The sequence below is a fragment of the Colias eurytheme genome, chromosome 15, assembly GCF_061535395.1.
Source record: "Colias eurytheme isolate Ceu_HAF_F1 chromosome 15, ilColEury1 Martin Lab GWU primary, whole genome shotgun sequence".
Lineage (NCBI taxonomy): Eukaryota > Metazoa > Arthropoda > Insecta > Lepidoptera > Pieridae > Colias > Colias eurytheme.
Genome location: NC_142994.1, coordinates 7,334,076 through 7,346,508, shown reverse-complemented (window position 1 = coordinate 7,346,508; position 12,433 = coordinate 7,334,076). Strand labels below are relative to the sequence as shown.

Below are 12,433 nucleotides of genomic sequence, written 5' to 3'. Positions count from 1 at the left end.
ATAATAATAGGTAATGCTGCATGCCCAGAGACGTTCAGTAACTAGTTTGTATCTTGGATGCGGTGCTAAGTGCGTCTCCGCCGTCCGAGTACTTAACCTAATATTCCATAATTGCATTAGAGGGCACCAACATTAATTAACCGGCTCTTAGCTGGCCAGCTAAGGTTCCTTGGTATATATGTGTTTATGCACATGCAACCTCTGTTTAGATGTTGTTAATTTACGTAGTGGTTATTGGGAATTTGGGATAAATAAAACGTAGCATGTGTGATTTTTAAAAGCGTACTATATTTTTCTTAAGCTTATTTCTTATTTTTTGTTTGTCAATAGAGTTAGTCAATACATATGTATAAATGAATTCAAGTTTTTTATTAAAAATGTTACCTGCATAATCATTCAAGCCATATTCATAAGTTATTTTTTTTATGTACTGTATTTTAAGTTATTTACAATATAAAAGTTTAGATTTCATAACTTAGCTGTTAGTTCTACTAAGATCTACGATAATTATTAACTTTTCACCTCCTAATTCCTTAAACTAATTTAAAATCGAAGAGTTACATACACACTAGGCAATATTTTATTTACAAAATAACCCTTAAAAACTAATTCCAGGATACTATTTACATTAAATATTGGAAATCTTACAAAAAAATACTCGCCAATAAATAAATAATAATTAGCTATCAACGGATCACGTATTCCGATACGGAATGTCCCTGCAGCATCATATGTAATGAAACATAAGCGGCGTATTCAAATGACTAAAATATACATATCATATACAAAAAATATAACTTATAATTTTCTTTTAATGTTCTGAACCAGGTTTGTATGCAGCGTCCCAAATATCTGCAAAGCATACACTAGAATGGAATCTATAGAACATTATGAGCGGTAGAGACACGTGTCCCAGGATACTCCATAGCACTTTGCCATAATATTTATATCTTTCATCTAGTGATTCCGGTGATTTGTACGAGAAGGTGTACATCATCCACATCGCCACGTTGGTAATAATAAGGAACATGAGAACTTCTCGACCCGGCTTCGACTTGCGCAATTTGCGGCTGTTGCTGCAACGCCGTAGCGCGTCCATTATTAATGGGGTTTGAATCAACACTTGGATAACCTGAAAATGTACAATAATTGAATTAAAGACTATTGATATTTTCTTCTATTTCATATATTTCCTTGCTCATTAGAAAACGTGTATTTATAAAGAATTCTAAAAAAACTGAAAAAATGAAAGATTAATCCATCCTACGTAAATTTACTACGGTATCTTTTTAATTCGATGGTACATCTATATTAAACCTGCAATACTGACAAGCTCTAATTAAATGACGGATGGAAATAAATGGTTCTTGTTTAAGAATTTCAATACTTCCTATAATTTAGATAAAGCTTTCTAGATTCCATTTAGATTTTATTTCTATATATAATTTTATTATAATGTTGTATAATTCAATATTTCAGTAAAAAGTTCATAAAGAGATCATAGATCATAAAAGGAACTTACCATAACTGAAAAGTCAATGCTTCTAACAATATTTAATACATTAATTGTAGCAACCATTGACAATACGGTTTCCATGAAGAACGCTGGTAAACATACAAAGAGCAGAATGTCATCCAACAGCGATATAGGATGCTCATTGATATCCAGTTTTCTGGTTTGGTTATATGCTATTACCACTGCAATAAGCATGATAGTGTGCATGGATAACATGGCCCAGTTGCTGATCGCGTAGCCGGTTTCCCTGAAGTTGGAACTGTAGAAATGTGATAAGATTATTATGTTGTTGTTTACATAAATTCTAGCAATTATCTTTACCTAAGCAATATCTAAATCTAATCGCATTACTAAACATTCTCAATTATCAACATTTTCAATTTACTTAATTTGTTTACATATTTATAGTTCATTAAGGGCCGATTTTTCGATCGATGGTTAAAACTTATAAAGTATTATACGATAATATTAAAATATTTTATTTATTTATTTATTTATTAACTCTTTATTATACAACATATTAAAATGAAAGTACATAAAACAAAACCATTTAAAATGTACAAATGGCGTCCTTATGGCTCAAAGCCATCTCTGCCAGGCAACCTTCAGGCTAAGGACAAAAAATATCACCCGTAAACTGTCAAAGACAGGCAAAAAAGAATACATTTTTAAGTAGTAGTTTAATACGTTATTCGACGAATAAGTATTAACCAAGGATTGAAAAAATCAGCCCTAAAACTAGGCAATCGTTTATTTTTTATTCTCATTAATCAAATTATCAACTTGGAATTGGAACTCACAACAACAAATACATCGTATGTACCTATTTGAAATTAAAGATAAAATTTGAAATATTAAAAAAAATATATATATATAGCTACATATCAAACATTTTCCTACACTTCAAGCGAATCGAGAAATAAATTAATGTAACTCTGCTTATCATTATAACATTTATTATCACAATAAAATAAGTTTTTAGTAAATCTATCTACTTACTCTCCAATATTGCCCAGCACGAAGCCCAGTATGAGAATACCCACGACAACTACAGTTAGCACCATGCCCAAGAACAATCCCTTGTTCGAAGCGTGACAATCTGCGTAGATCACAATATTGCTTGTGTAGTCGTTGTCTTCGCTTGCCGTTGGTATTCTAGAAAATAAATAATGTAATTAATTTAAAAATGATTATGAGAGTAACGATATCATTATTATCCAACAGTATGACAATTTGTGTTGAAATTTTGATATTGAGGAAAAAAAAACGTTTCAAATTATAATTATCATTTTATCATCATCATCAGCATTCCAGCCTTTCAAGACGTCCACTGCAGGACATAGGCCTCCCCCAAAGATTTCCACAACGACCGATCACCAGCGGCCTGACTCCATTATTATTTTATAGAACTTAAAAAGCTTATCTTAATATACATATATATAAATCTCGTGTCACAATGTTTGTCCTCAATGGACTCCTAAACTACTTAACCGATTATAATAAAATTCGCACACCATGTGCAGTTCAATCCAACTTGAGAGATAGGATAGTTTAAACATGTAGGTACCTCGGGCGAAGCCGGGGCAGACCGCTAGTTCTGACATGAATAGTGAATACTGTTATCAGTATTCCTGTACTGTCAACTTGTAAACATGTAATGTATTAAAATAGCGCAATCTCTACAACGCACAAATCAGGCTATTCATATTAATTAGCTAGCTAGCTAGCTTTCCGCCCGCGGCTTCGCCCGCATTTTCAAAGATAAACCCGCATAGTTCCCGTTCCCGTGGGATTTCCGGGATAAAACCTATCCTTTGTTTTAATCCAAATTACCCTCTATATGTGTGCTAAAATTCATTGTAATCGGTTCAGTAGTTTTTGGGTGAAAGAGTAACAAACATCCATACAAACTTTCACATTTATAATATTAATAGGATGATGCATAAAATTATTTATAATTTTCGTACCCATGATCAAACAGAGTATACCTTAAATTATAAACCTTACAATTTATATATTATAATTCGACCGATATTTTGGAAATATAATGTACATATTTTGTACTTACTTGCATATCGTTTGAGAGTCATCGAAGCTCGAACTGCCATCGGTGGCGTCAACATTTTCGCAATTTCCAATATTATTCCAAATAATGTAATAAACTCCAACTAAAAAAAATATAAGAATTATAAAGGAAACTTGAAAATTTTTTTACATAATATAACTCACACACAGTGCAATAATTCATAAATTAGTTTATGTAGGTATCAATGTGGCACAGGGCTCTAAACCAATAGGCTTTAGATGATTAAAATATAATTTATTTGGAAATGTGTAGGTTTTTTTCTACTTTTCATGGAATTTTAGGCTCAATGTAATACTCACCAATCAGAATATTAAATTCAACACCAAATGGGTATAGATATGGGGAAAGATTTTCTAAGATTGTCGTTATTACTTGAGAGCCGACACAATTTTCGTTATATAATCCACTTACATCAAGAAATGCGGAGATATCATTATCTGTAAAATAAAAAAATAATATTAATTAAATGCCAATCTAAATAATAAAATCATTCATAAATCAATGATTTTGCAGTTCATTAATTGACTTATACGTAGTATTGACACTTATAATCTTTAAACCTTATCAAACATATCGAAAGCAACCACTTAATTATGATAAATTAACTATTTCTAAATAAGTACTTGATAATGAAAGGGAAAATAACCATAAAAATAAATTTTTCATCGCTTTCTCATGTAAATACTGTTCTATTTTGTTGAAATAACTTCTGAATCGAAATAAGTTTTACTTTTTTCCTATAATGATAGTCTGAGAAATGATAAAATAATATTCGACATATTTTCCAGGTGTAACTTAAATATTTGACAACAGCATATATCGCAGATTTAACTTAAAATTAATAATATAAGGGCTGATTTTTCAATCCTTGGATAAAACTTATTCGTCGAATAATATATAAAACTACCATTTTCAAAACGTATTCTAATTGCCCGTATTTGACAGTTTACGTGACATTTTAATATTATCGTGTAATACTTTATTGGACGGATAAGTTTTATCCAAGCATTGAAAAATCAGCCCTTAATAAAATTAAAAAAATACCTGTAGTAACTGTCTCAGTGCGATTTCCGTATGTCTTGTTTGCATAAATAGTTAAGGCTAAAGTAGTTTCACGTATAATGTTGTAGATCCAGAAACATAAGCTACTACCGATCATATGCATAAATCCAAAATGAGCCAGACCCTGAAAATTATAAAAACTCCTATAAACTTTGATGGCATATTCGTACATCAGTAACAAGAATAATTATTTGTATCAGAACAAAAACTGACTGCTAATTTATGTAGCCCATGTCACTAACACAATTCTGATGATTGCTGACACCTCAAAAATCAAAATTGGTAGGGTAGTAAGATGTAAATAAAATATGTTTTTTAATGTAAATATTTAGGTTGAATTAACATAGATTAGATTTTGATGTAGATTCTTTTAAATAAAGAAAGATTAGATTTTTATATAGATAAACTCAAAACTGGAAAACTGGGACTGCACTACTTAATAAAATAAAATTAAAATCACTGCTAGATAAATAAATATGCTAGATTAATTAACAAAGTAGATAATATACAGTAATTTTATCAAAGTTCAAAGACATGCATTACGAATGGAAATTCTGTTCGTAATCAATGCGATTCTGGATTTTATCTTCAATCGATTACTAATAAACTGTATATTAGAAGTACATATATAAGAAATATGTCTTACCTGGTTCTTCAATATGAGTACGTTGCAGTATTTGAATATAAAAAAGAGTTGTACAAAACAGTACAAAGGTTGCAGTACATCAAACGTAACTTGCAGTATGTCGATACAATCATCGTTGGCGATGGTATCGTCGTAAAAGTAACTGACTTGCACCGAAATCAGGAGCACGGAATGCACTAAATGACCTAATGCAAAAGCTGTAATAATAATGTCGTGCTAAGTGAAAAGAAATATTTTTATAGATTTAATCTACCTAACTCTACTTAGAGTGTGGGTGGTTCATTTGACACAATTGAAAAACAATTCATTTTTTTTTCATTTATATTGATTCAGATCTTACATCGTATATATGTATAAATATAAATCTGTACTACTTTCTTTTCATTACTATGTAACTCGAAGAAGAATTTATCAATGGAATATCAGGTATGCAGTACGCAAGAATAAATAAACAATAAAATGTAAAACCAATTACCAGCTGCTCCTAACTTAAGGTAGAAACTTCCCGAATGTCTTCCATGACTGAAACAGTAATCATGTTGTAAAGGCACAAGGACTGGGGAAGGCAGGTCAGCGGGCCGACTGTCAGGAGTTCGTTCACCTGGGTTGGGTATCGTTGGTGAACCCAGGTCATTGCCATATTCTATCTAAAATAAATATAGATCACGTTATAGGTATAATATCTATGATATAAAAACTTTAATGTTACATATCGTATTATGGTTAGTACAATGAATATAAATAAGTAATACATACTTCTTGTTTTCGAAAGAACTCCGAAAACTTTTCCATATGCTTCTCTTTCATTTTCTGGTTTTTTAAAGCAACCGCTTTATATCTATTGATGTCGAAGAAAAGGTAGAATTGAAATAAGAATCCTACACCCAAGAGTGTAATGGAATAAGTCTAAAATAAAATAAATTTGTAAGTAAATAATGTAGAGTTCATTAAAATAATAAAAATAATAATATTTAAAGTATTACCAATGAAGGTGACATATCCACAAATGGGTCTGAAACGTATATTATTAGGCCGAGAGTAACCAATAATACTGCATATATACAGCTCAGTATGAGAGTTAGGTATTTTCTGAAACAAAGGAATAAATGATGGAGACTCTACGACGCGAATGTACAAAGTAAAATCTTTGACAATAATAATAAGCTTAAGCTTAAGCGTATAAAAGTTTTGATAATCTCAGACTAACTGAAAAACATTTTTAATAAATCGACGTACCTATTCAATAAATCTTTCTTTTGAAATGAAATAATTGATTTTTTTAACACACTTCTTATTACGCTAATGTATCTCTATATACTAGCTAGACCTCTGTCTAGCGACACATTATATATATATATATATATATATATATATATATTTGTAATTGATTTTAAAGCCACAAAAGTAAATAGGACTCACAGAGTCAATCTAGCATTGTCTTCAGGACTAGTTGGGGGCGGCGCGTGCGACACGGAGCGTAAAGATTGTGCGTCCATCGTCGCCACCGACCGCTTCCGTGGAGTGGTCCCACCTCGCATCTCGTTAATGGGTAATCGATAACTGTCTAAAAATAATGTTTAATTAACAATTTAGATATACCTTATTCAGTTCTTTTATTTTTTACTATATTAAGATATTAGAAACGCATATCTAAGCCAGACAAAACGAGGGTGTAATGAATTTCCAACTCGTATTAACTGACGTGGAAATATATGCAGTATACATACGCCGACTATTTAAGTTTTCTTAACTAATTTTATGCATAATATGCAGTGAGAGAAAATTAGTTGAATTTTTTTTTATCTTTTTATTATTTAATTACCTATATTAAGTAAAATGATTAGGTAAGTATACTAAATTAAAATTAAACGTGTGCTTTTATTCATGCAATTTTTGTTATTATTTATTAGTGTCAGTAATTTTATATGAGATTTACTTAAATGAATAAATGATTATCTATATACTTACTCAGCGATTTTATGTCTCCATTACGGCTGTTGTTGTTATAAAGATACGGACTATTCCTTTCACCTGAAAATTATTAATATTTAAAAGTTGCTCTAACGGTTTAATTTCCTTCTTTTTCCGATAAATAAATTATGCTTACTTCCAGGGGTGGGCGGAAATGAATAATCATCTTTCCCGGTCAACACGTTCAGTCGATCTACAGAGCTCTGAAAGAGAAAAATAACAGTCGTTTTGATATTTGAATGTAGCACCAAAATGCAGATGGAGTTTAATTTTTATGTACTTCCAGTACGGGAGCTAAAAAAGTGTTGCGTGTACATCGAAAGCCGAACGAAATCGGATTAATAACTTCATTAGTCGCTTGTATCTCTCGATCGACACCACGCCGTTTTTCACTATAATCCTGTTACTGGGCACCGCGTTCTCACAAAACAGTTTTTGACCAGTAGCTTTGTAAAAGGCACGTCGGATAGGATTTATTTTTGGTTTATCCAAACAAAGTGCCTTTTACTTTGACTCGGAAAATTTGCTATGAGAGTATGCTTCCAGCGGGTCTTGAATAAATTGAATGGGATGTACTACCTATGGTTTTAAGAGTGTTAGTTGAGGCGTTATTTTGTGTTTGGTTTTGAAATAAAATACATTTAAATATACGTAAAGAGTAACTATTTGATTTTTATTTATATACATTTTGAATGTGTGTAATCAATACAATTATCATATCTTAAGATTCTAATAGAAACTGAATTACGTTAATTGTAATATGGCGACAGTAAACCAGCCTCAGTCTCACAAGTCTCACAGTCTCTAAAAATAAATCTTGTAATTATCCTTTAGCAAAAGTCTAGATAGCAATCTTAATTAGAATATAATAATTCGAGTTCGAGTGTTTGCATATTTATAACATAGATGTTACATAACATTGAGCAGGACAATATAGGCAATGCAATTAATATGGAGCCTAGGTTTCAATATAGTTCCACACGGCGCGCTCTTTAATGAAGATCTCAATTGAGTTTTTATGACGAGGCCAGTTAACAGTCGCTGCATGGGAATATAGAAAATAAAGAGATTGAATTTTCATCAGGCGAGGCGTTGGGGCGGTACGTTGTGTCCGCACTCGGCAGTATTTACAGGCGGTGGTGAGTGACGGGCGGGAGGCGAGGGTGGCACGCGGCCCGTTGGACTCAAAAGGTTTACAGTTGGCTGCGCGAGAGTGACCCGCCTCACAAACACGACCCGCGATCGCCGCTCGCCGCTCGCCGCTATGAAACTCTACTGTCCTTTACATTGCAAACATTTTATTTTTACTGCACACGTAGCTAACATGATCGCGATACTTGAATTAGTTCGATTAAATTGTATCCAAGTTGTAATTATTTTTCGTAGTGAATAAGTATCATTATGACGGACATTTTTATTAATTTACTTATTGATTATTATTCGAATAAAATTGCCTAGATGCTACAATTTACATCAAGAAACTTGCAATTTCCAACAAAATAAGACGTGAAGTTATTCCATAATTCATGCAATAGTAACTACTTACTTAATTTTTTTTACACAGTCTTCACGTTAATTTCAATTATGATGATATTATAAAAAACGTATCATATACCTAAGTCATAGTTTATATCAATATAGTAGTAGTTAAATGAAAATTTTATTAAAATATCATACACAGTTTCGTATCCATATTAAACCTGACGCGAAAATCATTACAAGCCATTGCGCGCAGATATAAACGAATTCGTTGTTTAAACTACGGACGGGCTTAAAATAAATTTACTTTTAAATCGGGACAAAACAACCCGTTTCCAATATTATTTCAATAATATTGGAAACGGGTTTTTTGTTAGATAAAGAATAATAAAGCAAAATATATTTATATTTTATAAAGAGATAACCGTTAATTATGTTGGTTTTGATACATAATATACATATACAATATCTACCTATTATTTTATTCGATACTGTTGTCTGTTATTTGTGAAATTTTAGAGATGATGAAATGTTTTTGTACTTCGATACATTTTTGAATAAAAATTTCTAAAACTAACTGAGCGTTTTATAAACATACTTTCACCATTTGAAAGCTAAATTATTTTCGAGTGAGTGTCATTATTTATATTTTATATTTTGTGATTTTTACTTTTATAACGAACTCGTGATAGAGCAAAAGCAAAACCTTTAATTAAATAATTTAAGATTGAGATTACGAACGTACACGTAATTATATTTTTGATAAAGGTGTAATCAACTATATTACGTGATAATGTCATTGATGGATTAGTTTTTTTAGGAAACCACAATGCCACATTCGTAATTTTATGATATAATATTTAATTTTTATGCGATTAATATTTATATTTAAATATAATAAATATATATGATAGCTCATAAATTCTAATTTATGGTAGGTATAAGATAAAAAAATTAGGAAAAATTTATTTACTAATGATGTTTGCTATCATTAAAGTAAAACACTCTATGCTAAGGACTTCCAGCTTATCTGACACTTCATTTAATCTTTTTAAGTATCCCTCTATGAATATAGATTATTATTATTTATTGGTAGAATACAAATTTATTTTTTCTAATGCACAAGATAATTCTAAATATTTTACGTAATTTCGTAGAGTATTAATACGATAATTTATTATCTTTTGCAATCTGGATTTTTTTATTTATTTTTAATCCCTGAAGATTATCTAGAGTTTATTGATTTTTGTACGTTAATTCACGTGATATAATCACATTCTTGCAAATTACGTTTCAATTTTACCTTGAATTGTTTCTATTAAAATATGCGGTTACAAATAAAATTGTTGATTTGTGTTATGCTTTCCTTCAAAGTATTTTAGAATGGAAATATAAAAAAAAAAAACAATTACTTACTTATATATTTTTAGCGCGAATATTTTTTTTTAAATTTTTACGTAAATTTCAGGTATAAGTAAATTTCCTATCAAAATGATGTGTATTTTATAATCGTAACCATAATCGTTTTTGATTGATTGTCTTAAAGAATCGTTAGCATTATTTTGCTGATATGTGACGCAATTAATTAATTTGCACTTTTTATAGTAGGTATACCGAAGGAATATTGGAGAAATGATTGCCGAAATTTATTATTTTCTGTTTTATCTTATATATAAAATTCTCGTGTCACAATGTTAGTCTGCATAGTCCTCCGAAACGGGTGGACCGATTCTCATGAAATTTTCTGTGCATATCGGGTAAGTCTGAGAATCGGCCAACATCTATTTTTCATATGTACCACGGGCGAAGCCGGGGCGGGCCGCTAGTATTTATATACTCTTATTATCGATTTTGAATTTAAACTTCTTTGTCACGATTATTTCAATAAAATCATAAGAGAAATTGCGATGTCTCTTATTATTTTCAGTGCTCATTTGTTTTGAATTTACTCACGTATTTTTTCCAAAGGAACTACAAAGTATTAGAAAACTTCGAGAATTAGAATTCTTAGAGAACTAGTCAATAAATTCAAACATCCATTTATTATGACTTTGTTTACTAATTGGATAGTAGGTACAAGTGAAAGCGAATAAATATAAATTGCTGAATACCGTAGCAATAATCAGGATTTTTATTTCAATAAGACAAAAAAATAAGAGAATATTATGATGGTAAATAGTATTTCTAACAAAATGCGCTTGATATAACTGATAACTATACTATCTTCTATATAAAATCTAAAACATGTAATGTCCTATAGGACACAATATCAATAGATATTGTGTCCTTAATTTAATTATTACCTTTATTAAACCGAAATCACTGTACACATATCAATGTAGTACACGGGAAATTACCGTATAAGTGAGCCATCAAAATACAACTAGCATTTTTATGGCTATATTATATTGTTTATATCCAGTATGAGTGGACTAAAATCTTTAGAGATAATTTTTTATTTGATTTACTTACCCTTATTTAGAGTTTTAGATTTTAGCTTACCCCTTTTTCAATGTCAGGAGCATACATGACATTTCTTGGCGCTCTACGGCGAGTGCGTGCTGTGGTAGCGGTTGACAGGTTGCCAGAAATCGGCCCCGGTTGGGACATGGTCCGTCTCCTCTCTGTGATCGAGTTGAGCACAGGCGTCCCCGTCACTGAGGTATTGTGTACCTGGCATTACAAGGAGTTACCTAATATAGAGTCAATAATTAAAAGCTAATGTAAATTAAAATGCTAGGTATTTAAAATACTGCGCAGTAGTTTCATTAAATTTAACAGCCAGGTTTTAAATAGTAAAGCAAAAGTAGAGTTTACAATTAACATACGTATCTTTAGTGTACATTTTAAAATGAATGAATTATAACACGTGAATAAATTATTAATATGTAAGTACCTACGTGAATCATTTATTAATGTTATGTATAAGTATATTTTCTTGGAATTAAAATGGCTAAGTGTATTATCGGTTTTATATATCAGCGCCAGAATCTTAATTGATTAAGGGCTAATTTTTCAATCCTTGGTTAAAACTTATTCGACGAATAATATTTGAAACTACCATTTTACCAAAATGTATTCTTAGTGCCCGCAATTGACAGTTTACAGGTGACTTTTTTAATATTATTGTGTAATACTTTATTGGACGGGTAAGTTTTAACCAGGAACTGAAAAATCGGCCCTAAGTTAACAAGCATTTGGAGCATTTAACTCTATTATTTAAGAAAAAACTTACCCCTGGATCTTCTGCCACTTCAGGAGGTACGGCCTCCTCATTATCAAAATTTTGTAAACTCGTTTCAGAATGGAACTTTTTGTCACCCATATTTTTACGACTCACTATTTCATCCATTAGTTCTTTACGTGACGAAATTTCCGTCATGGTTAGGTACTATTTATTAGTTTAATGCTATTTATTGAGTTAATATCAAAATTACGCGCGGTTTAATTATTCCACCGATCTACACTATTCTTTGTTTGTGTGTTCACTGATTTCGATTTCGAATGCGTTAATAAAAATATTTATCTTTTCTTATCTTTTGATACATATCTATTGAGGTACGTACGTAGTAATTACTTGCTGATTCGATACTTCCTTTTCATTTCCATCAAGATTTAATAATATTTTAAGGTATTTCAAATTGCAATATTGTTATGAGTGCAATTTGTGAAT

General features: G+C 30.8%; 1 protein-coding gene across 1 annotated transcript; it reads right to left on the bottom strand.

Annotated features, from left to right (window-relative positions):
• Positions 1–272: 272 nt before the first annotated feature.
• LOC149902414 (proton channel OtopLc-like) lies at positions 273–12,433 on the bottom strand. Its single transcript, XM_090110359.1, has 15 exons — positions 11,996–12,433; positions 11,263–11,433; positions 7,418–7,484; positions 7,279–7,341; positions 6,730–6,874; positions 6,294–6,399; positions 6,067–6,216; positions 5,786–5,957; positions 5,311–5,507; positions 4,647–4,788; positions 3,902–4,039; positions 3,585–3,684; positions 2,516–2,671; positions 1,523–1,775; positions 273–1,132 (listed from the first exon to the last, which is right to left on the bottom strand). The coding sequence occupies exons 1-15, from the start codon at positions 12,140–12,142 to the stop codon at positions 812–814; spliced, it is 2,328 nt and encodes a 775-aa protein (XP_089966485.1). The 5' UTR covers positions 12,143–12,433; the 3' UTR covers positions 273–811.

Excerpts from the sequence above, each read along its gene's own strand:
- LOC149902414 (XM_090110359.1), bottom strand. The coding sequence starts at position 12,142 with ATGACGGAAATTTCGTCACGTAAAGAACTAATGGATGAAATAGTGAGT. Across the intron at positions 2,672-3,584 it reads GACTCTCAAACGATATGCAA|AATACCAACGGCAAGCGAAG; the intron begins GTAAGTACAAAA and ends TTTATTTTCTAG. Across the intron at positions 1,776-2,515 it reads GTGCTGGGCAATATTGGAGA|TTCCAACTTCAGGGAAACCG; the intron begins GTAAGTAGATAG and ends ACATTTCTACAG.